The sequence below is a fragment of the Amblyomma mixtum genome, chromosome 2, assembly GCF_055824585.1.
Source record: "Amblyomma mixtum isolate Tamu chromosome 2, ASM5582458v1, whole genome shotgun sequence".
Taxonomy (NCBI): Eukaryota; Metazoa; Arthropoda; class Arachnida; order Ixodida; family Ixodidae; genus Amblyomma; species Amblyomma mixtum.
In genome coordinates, this window is record NC_143013.1 from 256,530,564 (window position 1) to 256,550,460 (window position 19,897).

The following is a 19,897-nucleotide window of genomic DNA, read 5'->3' on the forward strand; positions in this document are numbered from 1 at the left end:
GCTCGGCAGTGAAGTGTTCACGACTAGCCGAGTAAATGCTAGGCTCCTGAAATGTTTCTTGAGCGGAGCTGTTGTTATTGCTGATTACTTCGGCAGTATGCCAACCCTGCCGGCATTCTCAACGGTTGGCGGCAGCTTTCAGTGCGGTCATCGCGTCATGAACTCTTAACGCGTTATTCGCGCATGTAATCCTCTGATTGGGCCTTTTCATGGCGAGAAGAACGTCGACTACTGTTTAAGCCTGACCTATCATGTCCACTTTTTTGGGCCGCATTGTGTAGAGAGGTTCTGTGAAACGTTTTTACGGACTGAAAGTGATTACTAGCTGCAAAAGCGACAAATTTCTCGCTCTGCTAGTGCTTACTGTTGATTTTGTTTCTTTCAGCGGAAATGTAAGTAATCTAAATTGAACATTTCACCGGATGAAGCGTAATGGCACTTAGGTAACGTTTTGCTCATTTTCTAATGCGTTATTAACGCCGAATGCAATGGAAGCAATAATTAATTTCTGTACTCATGAAATTCGAGCACCGATATATCTGACCTCTGCTGCTTCTAACTGTGTTAATATACACTGTCTCAAAAACCGCTTTCTTAAAATGGGGGGCGCCGCCATCACTCGTCCTGGTGGCTACGTTTAGAAAACAGGCATACCCGTACGCAGAGGCCGCGTTTCGAAAGAGACGAAACGAGAAGGCTTTCGTGCACTGACCCCCTCGCCGTTAGCCCCGAGTTTAGTGCCTATTTCTTCGACTTTGGCACGTGATATCTGACTAGCTTCGCATTCTTTCTATACGAGATTAACGCCAAGTTACGAAAGCAATTAGATTTTACAACCCGAAAAGGTGGTGAAAAAATCTGGGTCTTTCACATGAAGCAACCACCGTATCATTTAAATGATATTTGTGGCCTTCGAAAGTAAAACTTTGTTTGCAAATTATGCATACAGAAAACTAATTCGGATGTTCAGTTTTCAAAATTACATGTAAAAAAAATTCATACGGGGCCAGTTTTAATAATATAATTATCAACTTCTTAACTAAAAAAAACAACACTTGGAGAAAAGTTTTGTGCAAAGTATCCGCCATTGTAGAGCGAATCCCCGTTAGAACGTTGTGCACCAGTTAGTATATCGAATAAAATAGGGGGGAGGTCAAAAGTTTGACGGAAGCCCGTCTGGTCGGGATGGAACATGTCGAAAAAATAAAAGGCATCGACCCAAAGAAAGATGAAATGACGTTTCGGCTCCCCCACGGAAGCCGCGTTAACTATAAAAGCGAAGCGGAAATTGTCGCCTTATATGACGTATGTGCAACGGGGACTCGTTGCACATACGTTACGATTTGTCTGCATGCGGCTACCCAGGGTATTTTATTGACTCCTTGGAGCGCCAGCTCACCCGTTCTGCATTGCGCCCGACCCGAGGCACCCGAAAACGGGCTTCAATTCCGTATGTCCAAGGGGTCAGTGAGACGCTGACGTACAGATTGCCCACGTGCCAGCTCCCAAACCTAGGAATGAATTGGTGCGAGTGAAGGATCCACTGAAGAAAGAAAAGTTTTTTGGAGTGGTATACGCAGTTCCATGTGCCGACTGCGCAGCCGTGTACATGCATCGGTGAGTCCAGCGATTTCGCACGAAGATTTCGAGACTGCCAGAGTGACGGGAAGAATCGACGGGTAGCTTCAAACGCACTTGCCGAGCACTCGGTATCTACCGGCCAGAACACTGACTGGGAACAGGCACGTGTTCTTGCAAATGAAGAGAACCGAACATCGGTGCTGTATCTCAAGTCGGTGATTGTACAAACGACAACAGATACGCTGAACTGTTAATCTAACCCAAGTATACGCTAGGTGTCTGGGATGTGACTTGGGCCGTATTTAAGGCAACAATTTCCGCTTCGCCCGCATTGTGAACAAGGCTCCCGTGCGGGAGCCGAAACGTCATTTCATCTTTCTTATGGTCGATGTCTTTTATTTTTTTCGTCACAGCAGGGTAGCATGGGTTGGAAGGTAGATAAATATCGAAATCTTGATTGATTTCCTTCGTGTTCCAGTGATAAACGTGTGGCATTGCTTTTGCAGCCCGGCTGTCGCCCACGCCTCCATATCAGCAGCTTCAGTCGTAGCTGGCTCATGGTACGTGCCCATAAATGGCCACTTTGGGTAGTAGTAGTGGTTTTTATTTTGCATTGAATATGGAAGGTAAAAGAGTTGTTGCTACCCCGGCATCTGCTATCGCTGCTGGAAGCACCTGAGCTGGGGCAGCGGAAATGAAGAATAGTAGGCAGTGTGCAGAAGTGAAAAGAAAGAGGTGAGGGGATAGTAGAAAGGACAGGGGGACGCCACTGTGGGTCTTCGTGGCATTCGTGACATTCGGAACACAATTTTCACATGGTGCCATAGCTGAAATTTAGATTTTTTTTGAAAATATACGAAAATGATAATGCGTTGTTAACCGAGTAACACTATATTACTTATATTTTTAAGAAAGAATTCATGAGTAATAAACATAGTGATCATGCGCAAACTGGCGCATCCAGAGATGTTCAGCGGTTAATGAATTTCGATTTCCTATAGCTTTGGAGGCACCGGCGCAACACAGGAGGGCGTTGCACTAAACATGTCATTGGTGACTCTCTATAAATGTGCGCAGGCGCACAAGTGCATTAGGTCAGTGTATTCAAAACTACGAAGTTTGGAACATCTTGGTTCCTGCAGGACACTGACGTAATGCTTTTGCTCGGCTAAACCATGGCGATTTTAGGTTGATTGAGAATAACAGGCTAATTACTTCTTTGGCGACCTATTGTAACGCGTTAAACGCGATAACGTTAATTTTAGAATCGGTCGCATTTAATACACTGCGTACACTCCGCGGAATTTTGTTATTAGTAAAACTTGCTCTTAGCAGCTATTCTAATCTTTGATCGGCAGGAAAATACATATTTATTGCAGAAAAATTTAGATTTAGAAAGAGCGCTTTTTTTTTGCCTCTGAATTCAAGCTCGTGACGTCATAATAAAAGTCATGCCATGATCACTTATCCGACGTGAATAGTGCTACGGCCTAGCCTCTCTGATCTAGAGCTAAAAAAAAGTATACGTTCATACCCTGCATTTAGTTCGGGAGAGCGACTTGTGATAGCGGCACCTCGATTTGGATTTTTGTCGTTTTTTTATCTCACAAAAGGTCAATTTCCACTAACAGAGCCTCTCGTCTTTAGAACCCCAGGTGGTTGAAATTTCCGGAGCCCTCCACTACGGCGTCTCTCATAGCCTGAGTCGCTTTGGGACGTTAAACCCCATAAACCTAACCAAACCTTTATAACCCGGTGCCATATCAGTAGTGGCCGTCCTCAGTTTGTCTCTAGCGTTCATACCAGTGACTAACATTACTATTATTATTACTAAACTATCCTCATTTCGCCCTCCCAGGGAGAACAGGTGCGTCGTGCTGCTGCTCTTCTCGTTCCTCATCGCGCTGCTGGCTGTGCTGTGCTACCTGGTCCTCATCCTCATGACAGGCAAGTGCGGAGAAGGCTGTAGCCTGCGCTGTAGCCTGCAGCCCAACTGAAACATTTAACGACTGGTTCGCATCCTCGGATTGTATATTGTAACATTTCATTATCATTGCAATTAGTTGTCGTATTAACCGTAGTTTGTTTGCGCCGCCGCCCCTAACCACCACAATAACGCCGCTATTGTCCGGCCGAAACACTTGAATCATGTTCCGCGAGTTGGTCGCATAATCACCATATGATTTTTCCCCCTGATTAAAGCATTATTCGAAGTAAAGCTTCGGCCTCACGCAGGGGCCTGAATAGAGATCCGTATCTATATCAATATCATTATCAGTATCGCTAACAGCATCCGCGAAGTGTGTGCACGGCCGTGGACGCTTTCGATGTGAAATGACGGCTTCAAACTGAACGAAACATAAGAATGGGGGGTGGAGTTCGACGTACGTCTCTAGTTCGTGTGCCTTGCGTGGCTCGGTCATCAGACGGCGATATCACTCTTCGCACCTCTGCATATTTAAAAAGTTAAAGAAACGAGCAAAAGTTCATTAATGAAGTGAACAAACAAATACATAAAACTCAAACTAATTAAAAATTATTTATTATTCGCCTTGTTGCTCTAGGTGTTTAGCTTTGATATATTCGACTTCAGATCAGTCATCAGCCTGTACAAGTTTTCCAAGCCATTCATTTGCGCTAGCGGGGGCTGTGTGTAGAATCCCATGACAACTTAGTGCTTTAGGAATGCCACAGGAGACCATAAAACAGCAGTTTTTAAACGAAAACAATATCCGGGCCGCGTGCTTCAGTACCGGGCATCTTCCGCGGATCCTGCAAATGAGGTTGACAGTCAGAATGTACTCATGAGTGCGAAAGGGTAGGCGTCGTAGCCATTTACGTAATGAGCTGCTTATTTCTTTTTCGATTTCCTGGCATGACTCGAATACTCTTCGCGCACTTTAACATGCGCTTGTATAAATATTGGTTTAGGTGTGTGTGTCTGTTGTATAAAAGGTGCTTAAGCCAGTACGCCCTATGACACCAACATAGCTGTGCATTCGGCTTCTTGCTACACAGTGAGCCTGGCTTCAGTTATCATTGCGTCTAAGGTATTGTCTGTTTGCACTCGCAGTTCCTCCGGAGCCTACCACGCCTACAACGACCACAACTACCACCACAACCACCACAACTACGACCACAACTACCACCACCACTACGACTACTACAACCACTACAACTACGACCACAACTACCACCACCACTACGACTACCACAACCACCACCACAACTACCACCACCACAACTACCACCACCACAACTACCACCACAACTACCACCACCACAACTACCACCACGACTACCACAACCACTACAACTACGACCACAACTACAACCACCACTACGACTACCACAACCACTACAACTACTACCACAACTACGACCACGACCACGACTACCACAACCACTACAACCACAACTACTACGACGAGCACCACCACTACAAGTATGTATAACTTTGTACTTCGTGTCAATGCGCATATGTTCAGCCCTTATCATTGAGAAGAGCATTGAGATAGTGTAATGTGTCAGCGCTTCATTTTCTGATGGTAAAACTTTTTTCTCTGGGTTGAAGTGCGACAACATTCACGACATGTTTACTCTCTTTCGTAGTAATTTATATTTCTGCATGCAAAACAAGGTAACCATAGATGATATCATTGTTCAGTGCCATACCTTTCAGTTTGTAACAAGCAAATGCAGCGAAAAAATTTGTCACTATACAAATTTAGTGCAGCTACGGGCAGTTAATTGGCATAAGTAAAGCAGAGGACAGATTATTTGCGGATTCTAGGAGGACATAATAGACTACATGGGGAGAGCAATCAATTAGCTTAGCGCGTAAATGATGACTGCCACTATATATATGAGGGTGTCTCACGTTGAACCATAGGCGACGTCCTACACAACGTGGTGAGACAAGATGCAAACACAGGAGCAGTGTAGGCGGACACAGCGCTGTAGTCAGCAATGGTTTAATCTATCTTATTTTCTTGGAAGCCGTTTGAGCAGCATTTAAGACAACTCCTGCAGGCATAGCAAGAGAGTACATCTGAGCACGGCTCCTTGCTTTCCCCTCACCGCTTGTAGCGACACTGGGGCCAGGACCCATGGGGAGGAGACAGGTGTGGTGCGTGTTTGGCACCTTCCAGCAGGACTACGACGCGATAGACCTGGCACGGGCGTGCGACTTCGCCTTCATTCCGCTGTACAGCCGGACAGGACAGGACACCTTGCTGGACGACAGCCATCCAGACGTCCAGAAGATGCTCGCCATGGTCGCACGCTACCCCAGGACAAGTTTCGCCATCAGCTTCCCGCACAGGCAAGACTTCCGCTCCTCCATGCCACTGTGGTGAAAAATAGTTCCCGCGTAAGCATCCTCACCGAAGGCCAAGTTGCAAAACTGGTATTTCTTTGTTCAACTAAGTCTCAACATGTTTCTTTTAACTGCGGCCAGGTAGCTATGACGTTCAACCGGAATCGCAGTTGGTCCCGGACTTTGCAACACTTTGCCAGATGGCACATACAAGGACTTAGTTATAATCTGTCTAGAATAATTTTCATGACATAGCAAAATGAACAAGGATCGGCCGCCGTGGTGGCTCAGTGGTTATGGTGCTCGGTTGCTGATCCGAAAGACGCGGGTTCGATCCAGGCCTTGGCGGTTAAATTTCTATGGACTAGAGGCCCGTGTACTGTGCGATGTCAGTGCACGTTAAAGAATCCCAGGTGGCCGAAATTTCCGGAGCCCCTTCACTACGGCGTCTCTCATAGCCTGAGTTGCTTTGGGACGTTAAACCCCAATAAACCAAACCAAACCAAACCGAACCGAACAAGGATCGAGGGGTAGCTTCAACCACCTGGTCAATCGCTTGCGGACTTAGGCTTCTCCTCGTGTCCTGGCTTCTCTCTTCTATAGAATACTTTTCGTGTGATTCCTGTCCGAGCCTCGTAGCAGCACCCCAGATAACCATGCTCTTGTGACTGGGTTAGTGACACCAGCGCCTCCTGCTCGGTGTCGTTCGTGAGGAAACGGAGATGCGGAGGTGCAGGAAGACTAAACGCTTTATATATAAAACGATTGTTAATAGAAGGGTGCATCTTTCGGTGTTGTGGACAGGAGAGAGCTGATACATGTTGCTGGTGCTGTGTACAAGTAGAACCTAAGTTTCCCAGGTCCCCGCACATTGTCCCAATTGCCATTACTTCATTTTATCCTCGAGAGAGGGCCGTCCAGGGTAAAAGGTCAGCTTGGCGCGGGTTCGTCTGCGAACAGCGCATACGGCGGCTCTTCGGAGGTGGCACCCGAGGTGCTTGGAACAGGCTGCGGCGCCGATCGCGTTTTTACCGTCGTTGGGAAGACGACCCCGGACGCACTGGGGTCGAGGTCTAGGCGTGGCGCAAAAGAAACGGAACAGTCCGAATGTAGGGCGTAAATAAAGCTCTTTTGCGTCCGCCGCTCACTGCTGAGTTTCTTTTTGTGTTCGAGATCGCGTTGACCGTCATAAACCCATGGAATGTGTAGATGGATCCGCCTTGCGAGAGGCTCTTTACTGTAACTCCATGGGGAACACTTTGGGCCAGACGTAACGTTGAAATAGCTGCCGAGGACAAAAATTCTCACATAAGTAAACAGAACGTTCAGATTGGCAAGCGGGAATTAGGATAGAGCGGTCTGTGTTGCAGTGTCTAAAGTAAGGCTGGGGCAAACAAGATGGGTCTCATAAAGAGCTGCTACTAAAAGAACTTGTCGCTACGTTAGACCAATTCAGAAAAAATATAAGAGTAACGCAGTCCCTTTTTTGGAGTTTTTGTATTTCACTCTTTTTTTTGACACCCTGGAGATTTTTTAAAATAAACAATAATCGGTCTCTAATATCGCGGCATAGCTAGGGGCTTCAATTCCCAAGGGTACTCAAGAAATATCGCTCACCGCAGAATTAATTCAAAAAGCCTTGCGTACCTTAAGCGAACACGAGATTCACCTCTTCGCATTTACTCTTCCCAAATTAAGGGTTCGGGCCACCGTCTTGTCGTAGAGCAAAGGCAGTGGCGAGGATGATCACCTCTGCCAAGTCTGTTGAAATATTAGAGCTACTCTGAGTAACAACTTGTTTCTTGCCCCCCCCCGTTGAAACGACCCCCTTGAGTATTCCCAGAATTCTGTATGCTTAATGCGTGGCTTACATGGAATTCGATATAAAATCCCATAAGTTTCACGTTTGTCTATGAGCCATGTGGAATCTACATAGACAATGCCCACATGACATAAGAAAAGGCCGTCCTGCATAGGTACCCACACTACGTCATGTACGTGCATCATGTGAAAATCGTATTGAAACCACACGCAAAGCATATCGATGTCGCAAGAAAAACGTACTGAAAGCATACGGAATTCCCTACAATTTCAAACCCGTACGAATGTATTGCCATTATTGCGAATGCGTACCTCACAAACCTGCGTCTTCCATTCGGGCTTTCCTGTTTCATGACCGCGTTTTCTTCATTGCTAGATGTAGTCTCCTACGTCAATGTCGTCATGCCCAATGACCACTGTGCTTCCCATGTGGCTTACTGTTTGTTGCAGAAGAACCGCCGACGTGATGGCGCACCTGATGGGTTCGTCAGGGCGAAACAAGCTGCAATACTACTGGTCGATGAACATATTCCACCATGCCGTCCTCGACCTGGAAGTCAAGCCATGGCAAAATCAGTCCATCCAAAATGAAGTCAGTGCGGTTTTCAACTTGCTCAGGGTAGGTACGGCCGTGACACTTGTAGAGCACTAGCTTCTCGAACGCAGGTTCCTAAATTATGCGTAGTTGTCGTTGGGTGCTGTCAACATAAAGCGTTTGCACATCTTTCTAGCGTAGCGAAGATAGAGCGCAGAGAAGAGGAGGCACACAACGTGGAATAATGAACATGACCAGAATAATGAAATAAACACCAGCATCACATGAGCGTAGGTGTGCATGGACATCTAGCAGTCTTCCGTTTCTCCCTTTCCGTCCCGCGCAACGTTCACGTCGGTTAATATGAGAACGTGACATATTACTCGCTGAGCTTTCAAAACACAGCACGCCTGATCCCTGGACATTTTGGTTTGCAGTGTCCTTCTTTTGTTAGGAACAGCTAAAAATTGGAGCAATGCTGGTGTAGATACAGTGCCGGCCACTCTTAGGGTGAACGCAAGAGACTGCGGATGCGCTGAAAGAGTACCAGTGCGTCCGATGCTGCCCCGCATCGAAATAAACTGCGAGACGACAGAAGCCATCCCCTCCAGGTCCCTCATCCGCTCGCGTGGTGTTCACGTTAAGAGTGCAGGACACTGTATTTCTAAGCCTTTTCCCTCGTTTAATTGCGACGGCATTACAGGTAGCATAAGCGCGAACGTTAAAGTTGCAATCTCGCCCAGGTTCACAATATCGTAGTCTGTCAGCAGGCTATTGTTCTGTTCGGAGACATTCGCAACGCTAGTGGTATGCTATAGTGCTCTCAGTCGAGTCGTTAGCATTTATTTCTGTGCGTGGCAGTACCTCTCCGAAGGCGACATCTTCGTGATCTGGTAGTTGATCATCCCGGCTGTGTAAGTGTTCATCGAGGCGCACAAGACAGCAGAAGGCATTGTACGTTACTTGCTCCCGGAAACGTGCAACTACGAACTTTGTTCCTGTGTGCTTGTTTTCTAGCTGAGCCGCAGATTGCTTTTAGCTGCAATATCTGCAACTGCGTCAGGGAGGTATCAGTGTTTGCTGCAGGGTTGTTGTGAATGAGTGAATATCAGGAACGTCGCGTTATCCCGTGACATCATTCTAGCATTCAGAAGGAATTTTTCTTCAGGAAATATTCAGCCTCTCCTGTGAAAGAACGGGCTTTTTCTCCGTCAGTAATCCTGAGCTACGCAAATAAGCAGATCACCAGTTGTTTATGCGCAACTGATGGCGTCGGAATCACTACGACGCACTGCAAGCGAAAAGTCGCAGAGTTGTCCTCGTTGAAGACTTGATTCCCCCACGCAGGCGCTCAGAGACAGGCAGCGGGATCTGAACGGCACCCACCCCAGCGCTCGCGCACCCAATGGCGGCTTCATAATCCTGGGCGTCCGGATCTGGCCGGCCAACGAGGCGCTATTCCTCGGAAACGTCAGCGAACACCTGCAGTGAGTGCACAGAGGTTCATTAACTGTATTATTGACATTCTTGATACTGTCATTGATGCCCCTGGCAGCACCCGCATTCCACCGGCGGCCACGCACCACCGACTCGGAGCATAATTCACAAGGGTAGAAACTTGGGCGAGTCGGTAACCAGTGTTGTATTCGTCTTTCTCTGTACCTTGTCCCGTTTTGCGCTACCTCACATACCATGAACGACTCGGAACAGCTGCTCTTTGCCGCAGTTGGCTCCGAGCGCTTGAATTAGCCATGTGGCGGCGTTGTATGCCCAGCTACATACCAAGATCGTTTCTACAAATACAGGGGGCGCTCGCGGTTGCAGGGCTCCCGTGGGGGCGACAATTAAGCTTAGCCCCCGTAGGGATAGATTAATGTTTTCAAAGCAGTTTTTGAATTTCACAATGCACTCATGATGTCGTCTCTTCGTTAAGAACAACCAGCTTCATCCTAGAACAGATTGTGAAAGTATGAAACGTCATTTGAAGGCGATATACGTTTCAAACACCGCGAACGTGAGCATTGGAGTACCCCGCCAGGGGTGGTACGAGTCTATTTCGCGAACCATAAAAACCATGAAAGCAAAATTTACCAAATTGTTTCCCGTTTGACAGAACACCCATGGAGGCGGCCTTTCGTTAACAGTTGGCGAGTGATTTTAAGAAGAGTGTGACAATGCACCCTTCAATTCATCATTTCGAACCTCCTATATGTAAAACGCCACGATAAATGTATGTTGTGGAGCCGGACGTACCACTCAAAAGGAGATCTATCTGCTCGATGTTTCCCCGAATAGCGCAAGTTTGTGTAGTCCGATATGTTGCCGCATGCGCTACACTTGCTCGCTAATACAGTCGTTTTCGTCACAAAGGGATGGCATCGCAGGCGCACTGCGAAATCAGGAGCGATTGGAAAACATTTGCTTCTATGCATTGCTATGGGCGCTAGGCCTACTTTTCAACGCCACTTTTGCTCTCGTCGTCCCAGCCGGCTATACGAGCGCCAGCGCATCTTGCTTACGTCCGCGATGTCCTTTTTTGCGCTAACTTCCGCAGCTTTTTAATCTAATCTAACTTCCTAATGATTTTAATCTGCGCCTACTTCCTAATCTAATCTTCCTAACCTAAACCTTTTTTTCGCTAACTTCCGTAAGACAGCGAGCATTCTTCGTCGCCATTTCGCTCGCGCTTACCCAGGCGATTTCCGGTGGAAGGCCTCGTCCCCTGGACACACTTCACCGAGGACGAGTTCGCTGCCGGCTACCCAGAGTGCGTCATCACTGGAGCGTCGCCTCGGAACAGCACCAACAATAACAACACCGTCAGCATAGTGAGGAACGCTATGCATGACGTGCGCGACCGTCTCAACAGCGCTGACGTCGAATACACTTGTATTAAGGCGAAAGCCTTAATGGCTCATACTGTCGTCCGTTAACAAAGCGTGCCACACGCGTTTAACTCGGGAACTAAAAAAGATAGAAAACCAATGGTTGCTTCATATAGAGGAGGAAAAAATGAGCCTAGACGCTAAGTCTGATGAGTGTAGGTTAATTAGTTCATTAATTATATTCAAAAATGCCGAAATTGCGTCAAAATAGCTCGGACCTTGATATAGCCACGGGAACGGTGTGACGTCGCATCCAGCGGAAGTCGTCACGGTATAGGGACAATCGTCACAGGTCGCAAAAACTTCGGATTTGTGTCAAATTAGATAGAGAAATGTGCAATTAAGCGTAATTACCACCAAAGATCCCCGAAAGATGTACAATTTGGGTATCGATACAGCCACGGGAACGATGTGACGTCATATCCATCGGAAGTCGGTCACGGCGTAGTGTCCTCGGCTTTCGCCTCTCAACACTTTAGTTGCCAAAGTGTCCACGCAATTTTTAATGGCGCGTGTTTTTAATGCGGTACCATTAGAAGCCTAACCGGAAAAAAAAATGTCGTCGGTCATAAAATTCGCTGATTGGCTGGAAGAAAGGGAGGTCACCCGAGAGGATAATTTCCATTGGATGAAGGCAAGTGACGTCACCAAACTTAAGTCACTTGCGGTAAAGGCATCAAGAGCTTATGCTATCGCATTTTTCAACACGTAAAGTAACCAGGTTTCTTTGAGAATTTTTTGAACATATATGCTCAGCTATGAAAACGATAGGTAAAAGTTAGGAGCCTCCATTGGGATTACTGAACCTCACACTGCAGAGATGAAAAAATGGTAAAAAGCGTAAAAGAAGCATTGCTACTAGGTCAGGGCGAATATTGGATGAGTTGGAATATCCGGTCGAATAGTAGTGTGTTTGATTCGAACATGCTCGGTATTCGAAATCTGGAAAATGTTTTTATGAAGGCGTTATTTAATGCACATGCAAATCATTACTTCGAAGCCATGAATGACATTACTGGCCGGTTCAGAATAATGGTGGCATGAAATATTAGGGATTAGCAGAGGATTAGTAGAATACTAGAAGACTACTAATAGCAGATAAGTGGAAAACTGCAAGAGGATTAGAGGATGGGCTCGCATTGCATGTGCACAAATGATACCTTTGTTAACATTCCACTCCGATCTATAACTTCCGCACATGGCACTTCTTGCCGAAGAGAATATTTAAGATGTCAGGTAATTAGTCCTGTCCCTTAGTTAACTAACATTGGTGAAACGAAGAATACGAGAGGCTACGCCACGCTACTCAGAACAGCACTCAGTTATAGGACACTCTGCCTTTATCCGGTACAACTTATCGCCCTCAAACACCCATGGCCTTAGCATCGACAGCAGATTACTTCAATTTAACCCTAGAAGAGCGTTAGTTTTAATTTTGTATTAATCTGGTTTCCTTTACTGGGTTTAGCTTCCCGAAGCAACTCAGGCTATGAACTGACACTGTCACCGATACTGAACTGATACCGACAGCATCCCTCGGCTATGAGGGATGCTGCAGTAAAGGGCACCCGATAATTTCGACCTACTGGGGCTTTTAAATGTGTACTTGCATCGCACAGTACACGGGCCTCTAGCATTTCGCCTCCATTGAAATGCGGCTGCCCCGGCCTGAATCGAGCCCGCGTCTTTCGGGTTAGCAGACAAGCACCATAGGCACTGAGCCACCACGGCGGCTTTTAATATTAATCTGTTCCACAATGCATTAAGGTAAGCTCTCCTCTGATACACTTTAGGCTTTAGGGTCAACAAATTAACTAAATTCCCAACATTACTTTTGCGCAGCCTTTTTTTCCCGGTGAATATGTTTTCAACCTCGTACTTTTTTTCGAGGCCTTCAAGAGCAACTGCATAAGGTTTGGAAATCGAAGAACTTAAAATGGCTGAATGTGTGAAATGTGCAGGTAGAGCGTGCGAAGTCCTTTTGCGCTAGCATTTGAAATGGGACGTGATCGCCGATTAAAGTCAAGACAACCCCTCAAGCTTCCCCGCAGCGCGCAACGCCAAGTGGGGGGGCGGCTGGTGACGTCATCGAAGGTATCGGTACATTTCCAACGCTTAAACGTCTGCTTTGAAGGAAAAAATCCAACGCCACAGTAGGCAAACCTCGCCGAGCGTTGTTTGGCAGCATCCAACGAGGCACGGCAGGGTGTGGTTCACGGCAGCGGTAATTTGAAATAATACCTTCCGTGACGTCACAGTGAACTTCCCCACACTCCTCCTATGCTTTGAGGAGGAGCGCAAAATTCAGTCGTCAATTAGGCCACTATTTTAAATGCCAGTGCAAAAACACTTGGCATGCTTCGCCTACCGCCTATATACATTTGAACCCTTGATTATTGCGAAATTATCAAAAAGTGATTCAGTGGCCCTTTAAGCACTTGCGTCATTGTTTTGAAGCCATGGCGATACTACCGGCTAAGTCAGAATAACAGCGGCATGTAATACATGAAATCTGGAACAGGATTTGTAGAGTATTAGTAGAACTCTAGAAGAGGATTAGTAGCAGATTGGTAGAACCCTAAGAGGATTAGAGGACGGGCGCGCATTGCTGTACTATTACTCGCTGTGACAACAGTCGCTCGTCAGTTCCAGGCGCTGGACTGGGTGCAGAACAGCATCTCATGGAACATCTACCCGTCGGTGGCCATGTCGCTTACTCTGTGCACGCGTGTCTACATGACCTCGACACAAGCGACCGCCCAGTTCGGGGATACCTGCGTGGACGCCGGCACACCTCCGGGCACCTCGGAAACGGTGAGGGAATGGCATGTCAGCCTCGCATACCTGTGTGCAGTCTTTTGTCAAAAATATACAGCCTAAGGGACTTGCTTCCAAGCCATGTAGCGGGGCTCTCAATCACTTTTGACAGTCCTAAGCTTTGGAGGGCTGTGGACTTAAATTCCTCCCGCCTACGTGAGATTAGGGTCCTTGAGCATACAAGAGGAGCCGATCTGCAGCACTGAAAAGCAGACCCCTTGGGCGAGTACTTTTCACAGACTATAATATGTCAAGACCTACTGAATTACAGATCTGCACATTTGGCGGGGTCCTATAGAGCAGCGTGCGCCAACTTTCGTTTGCTTTTTGGCCGTTGAGGGCTCTCAATTTCTCTGTTCGTTTGCTATGATGATCATCATCGTTTGCTATTTCATGCGTGCTTTTTAGCTCGCTCACTTTGTGTTTCTCTGCTCTCTCATTATCGGCAATGAAAACAGCCATAATGCAATTGCTTCCGCTCTTCAACAGCAAAAAAAAAAAGCGTCTCTCTTCTGCACCCTTTCATTTCGTAGGCACTACCACACTTAGCATATATTGATGATGATCACATGGACAAGCGATAAAAATGTCTTTTTTGAAGTAAAATAATGAAGGCCATATTCCCAACATGTATATATTAGCGCCACACCACCGGTAGCGTTTCTATCGTAGCCACAGAAGACATGAACTAGGACGTGCGACGTGCGTGCTGGAGCAGTGCCGTTTGTGCAGGTCTGTACTCCAGTTGGTCCTGCTGTACATATGTCGGTACTTGTCACTGCTGGCTTTGCCGCAGACTCTTCTATGTCGACACTTGCTGCTACATAGTCTGCTAGATAGTTTCTAAAGGATATACCAGATAAGCCGGGTAATTTTAAGAAGTTAATTTTTTGTAGTTTGTGTAACGCATGGGTCCTATCGTGCTGGTAACCACACGTATATCTTTTGGGCAATAAATACAAAACCGCCGTATAGAACCCTAGAGCAGTTCACGTGCGGCTGAAATCATGAAACTTTTGGTACAGACGGATAAAATTTTTCCACAGACCTAACTAAGCCTGCTAAAGTGCCCTTCGTTCTAATCTACAAGAGCTATAATACGGTTATTTGAATAGTATTTTATTTAGAATAGCCTTTCTAGGCTCACATATTGGAATCGATATGCCCGACGTAGGCTTCTACCATATTTACAATTAGGATTTTGTATGTTTTAATTTTTTCCAGTACTGCAACGACCCCATGAAGCTGTACCTCAATTTCTCAATCATGGCTCAGGAGACAGCATACGCCGTTCCGCCCAACTTTACCGAATACCTGGCAGTCTTCGAAGTCATCTACACTGCTACGCTGAAGGTGAGAAGCTTAATTATGCACCGGCTCTTTCTTATCTCTATCGCTACCAAGTTGCCAATGAGGAAATAGATCGCCGTTTAGTTTCGCGACAGTATTGGAAGCCGTGCAGGAAATCAGAACTGAACTGTAGCGCAGCAGAAGACGAAAAACTAAGACACGAACAGCAGAACAGGACAAGTAATCACAAGTGCGAGCAGGATCATTTTCGTACAAACGCAATCTTTCAGATCAGGAATATATGAGTGAAGTGCTAACGCATTTACCTCCTAATCCGCGTATCTTTTCAGTTTCACTTGGTGTCTTAATTTGGTTGCTTTTTTGCTTCTCTATATTTTAGCTCCGGTGTATTTCATCCGAGTCATGTTGCGAAGCTGATGAGGCGCAGTACCTTTTCTGTGTAGCTACTAGCCTTGGTGCCTCAGTGGTTTAGCGTTCTGCTGCCCATCCTGTGGTCGTGGTCTTGAACCCGTCCATAGCGGCTGTAATTCGATGGAGGCCAAATACAAAAACTCTCGTGTGCTGTGCGATGTCAGCCCAAGTAAAAGAACTAAAGGTAGTCTAAAATAATCCGGAGCCCTCCACTACAGCGTCCTTTACAGCTTGAGTTGCGTTGAAACTCTCCACGCGCGCACATACTTTTCCCTTGCCAACAACGGGGAAGTACAGACTTTGCCGCTAGGACAGCGCGCATAGCTCTGTGAGCGGCGAGCAAATATCCAAAAGGCCGTTATGGCAACGGAAGGTATTTCAAGGCAAGACAAACGGAACAGGAGGTGCTGATTTAGGTGAATAATTCAGGGGGCACTTTGGCTCTCTAAAGTGCTGCAAGGCGAAAGCGTTTCCTGGCGCACTGTTTGTTTTTATTTATTTTTTTATTTTTCATAATTTCTTTTTTATTTTTTATTTGTGATCTTTTTTCTTTTTGTTATTTTTTTATTTTTATTTCATATCATTCTTATTTTCTTTTTATTTTCATTTTCTTTTCATTTTTTCTTTCCTTCACTTTATTCCTTTTATTTTATTTATGAAACCCATGCATTCACTAGATGCGCCTTTATTTATGCTCGGACCTTGAGCCTTCGTGGCGGAGTGGTAGCGTCTCCACTTCAAATGCCAAAGGCCCTGGTGCGATCCCCAGCCTCGGCGCAGTTTCTTTTTAAGCAGTGACGCCGAAAGGCGGAGAAATCTGCCGACGCGTCTGACGACACGGCTGCCGACAGCGTCTGCTAACGACAGTATGAGGCATTAAAGGCTTTCGCCTTAATAAGCGTAGGAAGTTTTCAGGGATAAGGTTGCCTGTTTGTCTCACGACAGAATTGGAGGTCAGTGCGAAAGGCCATAGCGGCCATACTGGGCGGATGATCAATACGTAGTTTGGTGCAAACGAATTCTTCCGCTAACTCCCACTGGCACATCCATTCCTCCCAGTTGTGCGAAGTCAGGCGCCGTTACGGGGCGAATGTCAGCTTGGTCTTGTTCGACGTCGAGTGCGAGGACTGGCGGAACATGTGCAGTGGCACCGACTCCCAGGTCATCGCCGGAGCGAACAGGATCCGTCGCATCTACGACTACAGCGAGCATCTGACGCACACTATCCTCCAGAACGATCCGGGCTGTCCGTGACGAAGACTGCTGGCGAGGCCGTCCCTCCAGACGCCTCGCTATACGGTGGAGTGCATGCTGCGCACACTGAACCCAAGGATGTGTCCCAGTTAATACGCGACTGTGCGTTCTTCGTTCAAAGACGCAATCTGTGGATGCAGTTGAGGACGTACAACCATTTTATTGAGAGCGCAAATATTAATGGTTTACTCGAAAACTTTCTGCTGCTTATTTGACGTATGAAGTGCTTCAGAACTATATTTTTTGGCTTCAAGTGTATCGAACATTTCGCGGCATTCGTATTGTGCATAATTTTTATGACTGCTATCTCTGGCATTTTCGTATTTTGTAGTTGGAGCTCGTTTCAGTTGCACGTCGTTGTTTTCGACGCCCCTAGTCTTCGGACGTGAAACTGAAGTATTTGCGGCGTGTCATTTTGTCGCAATATGTCTGTTCGCGTTTGTGGTGGGGCTTCGTGCTGGATTGGGGACGTGTTTGATGTCCACATTACGGCCCTGCTAAAGTCTTTTAGTGTCTTACTGGGCTGCGCGTAATTTCAGGTAATGAGTGCAAGCAGTAATGCTTCAGCCCCCTGATATCTTAGGTCTACACGAGTGAGATAAAAGATGCACCAGTTCGATTAAGTGTACGCATCATACGTGAGAGGTGTTGTACATTACGTGCGCTGAAGTGAATTATGCGCCGCACTGAGGTACACCGTGCATCGTGTATTGAAGCAGACGTGCTCTACTGAAGGACACTACGTATTATCCTGCTTTGCTCTTGTGATAAGAACGCTGCGTGTTTGAAACCCACGCCGAGAGTAGACCGTGTCGCGAGAGGGTGTTTGTAGTACTACGTTGACGGCTGCTTTGTTTGGGCATGAATTGTGCGCGTGTTCTTTTGGTGGGGGGGGGGGGGGGGGGGGGAGGGGGGGGGGGGGCACCCGCTAAATTATTTTCGGGCCAGGAAAGCATGGACTGGTGTCTACTCTTCAGAATTTTACTTGCTGCCTGCTGGGCACAACGGAAACTTTATGCGGGTGATTATTTTGCGTGGAAACAGAGTGTATAATGTACCAAGCGTGTTTTAATGTGTGTATGATGGACCTCACGTGATGTGCAACGGGTCCCTGTATTGTTAACGTATATATCGCTGTCTACGGGCTGTCTGAGCTGCGAATAAGGCCGCCTGATATTCCCATTATCGACGATGTACAGAGCATACAGACTGTCGCTCACTGTCTAACAGCATTATATCGCACTTATTTGTTCGCATTTTTAATCTGATAAGCTGCTTGCTAATGTCAGTTTTCTCGGTCGATTATGTCGCTCTGCTACGAAGACTGTTGTTGCTTGGTGCCGATAGGTGGCAGCAAGCAGGGTTAGAGAACTGCCGCACCCAATTGCCCAGAGGATTCGTGCACACCTACTACGTGCGCTGCTTCAACCGACATTCCAAGTTTCTCCCCTCACTGCAAGCGTGCAGTGTCCTTTATGCGTGGTTTGGGCTCGGCTTGGGGGGCTGTGTGAGGAGGACCACCTACTGTCATCAGCATGGAAAGGATCGTCGCTGAAGCCGGGATTCAAAGGACCAGAAAATGGGCAGATCTACTTTTATGGCGGCCGCTTGAACACTCCGCAGAGAACACTTTCATGGCCCTTCTCGACTGTGACACTTCGTTGCTGTTCGGGAGAAATAAAGCGAAGCATTGCTGTAGCATTTTGCTCCCGTGAGCACTGATTGGTTTGATACTAGCTAAAGGGAAAACTGAAGTTTACCCGTATCGATAGATCACTGCGTTCTAATGACAAATATGGTACTGTACGAAAAATTGCGTTTTGCTGCAAGCTAGAAAAGGCGAAATAAAATGAAAGATCTGAATTCCATTCAGTGCAAGACGCTGATCACTGTTGTAGTCTTTACTCCACGGGTTTGAATACAGTGTCGGAAAGTGGGCGTTTTTAAATCCAATTGAGAATAATTTGGCATTCCGCATTCGGACATATGTCAGCATAGTCACCAATTCGTAGCGAAAGCAAAAGGTTTAAGTCTAATGTAGACGTCCGAGATGGATAGGTTCGCTTGCTTTGCAGTGCGACAGTATTGCGCCTTAATTCAGCAGTAGTAGTTTATGACAAATTATTTTGGGACTGAAGAGAGTCCCAGCCCGTGCCAAAGGGTACAATGGGCTGTCGTATTCACAAATTACTAACCCAGAAAATCGCTATTTTGGGCAGTTTTTCCCGAAAGCTGTTTCAAAAATCATTTTTGGCACTTTACTTTCTAGTATTTTTATTTCCGAGTGTTCGTCGGCTTTAACGGAAAAAAAATTGCAGGAATTAGGTGAGTAATATTTGTTCGTTGTGAGTTTTTTTTTTAGCGCTAGGCTGCATATATGAAAAACAGGGCGATTAGTGAGGACAGCTCGCTGTCGTCCCCACCTAAGGGTACATGTGGAGGGCAAGCACTAATGGCTAGCATAAACTCGTATTTCATGTGTTTATAACTCGGGCAAGGGTCAGGTCAGCATGACTACCATAATAACTGCAAAATTTCTTGATCAGATCTACAGGTCGACACCCTTGAAGCACTGACATGTAACTGAGGTGACTTCCTCAGTCTCACCGTTGCCATCCTTAGGCGCTGTAATTTTTTCATTGAAGTACCGACAGCTTGGATGCACTAAAGGCGAGGCGACGGCAGGTGGGGTTATTGTAAACTCCGTACCAACCTGATCTCGGAATCTCTTCTTGCAGCTCTTTTAAAAAGACTCGGCAGAGAGTGGCATTATTGTGCCTTGGTTACGGTGTAAGAAATATGCACTGGGTGCACTGACACCCTCCCACAGACGCACACACGGTATGACACCACCTGTGAGCGACGAATAGTTGTATCGCTATTTTGACACGGAAATTGTTTCCCGAGGAAAGAAAATTATGCAACTGTCTCACATCCCAATGGACACCTCAACCGCTCCTTAAA

The 19,897-nt window shown here is 46.6% G+C and overlaps 1 protein-coding gene across 1 annotated transcript; it reads left to right on the forward strand.

Moving 5' to 3' along the window:
• The first annotated feature begins 4,681 nt into the window (after positions 1 to 4,681).
• Positions 4,682 to 17,385, forward strand: LOC149363637 (uncharacterized). The gene is made up of 8 exons (XM_089569956.1): positions 4,682 to 5,026; positions 5,671 to 5,905; positions 8,174 to 8,339; positions 9,603 to 9,742; positions 10,951 to 11,083; positions 13,787 to 13,954; positions 15,182 to 15,310; positions 16,739 to 17,385. The coding sequence occupies exons 2-8, from the start codon at positions 5,691 to 5,693 to the stop codon at positions 16,931 to 16,933; spliced, it is 1,146 nt and encodes a 381-aa protein (XP_089426082.1). The 5' UTR covers positions 4,682 to 5,026; positions 5,671 to 5,690; the 3' UTR covers positions 16,934 to 17,385.
• Positions 17,386 to 19,897: the final 2,512 nt, after the last annotated feature.

What these genes read in the sequence shown, in the direction of transcription:
- LOC149363637 (XM_089569956.1), top strand. Translation starts at nt 5,691, where the DNA reads ATGGGGAGGAGACAGGTGTGGTGCGTGTTTGGCACCTTCCAGCAGGAC. An exon ending in CGGTTTTCAACTTGCTCAGG is followed by an intron (nt 8,340 to 9,602) that starts GTAGGTACGGCC and finishes TCCCCCACGCAG; the next exon opens with GCGCTCAGAGACAGGCAGCG. An exon ending in CTCCGGGCACCTCGGAAACG is followed by an intron (nt 13,955 to 15,181) that starts GTGAGGGAATGG and finishes AATTTTTTCCAG; the next exon opens with TACTGCAACGACCCCATGAA.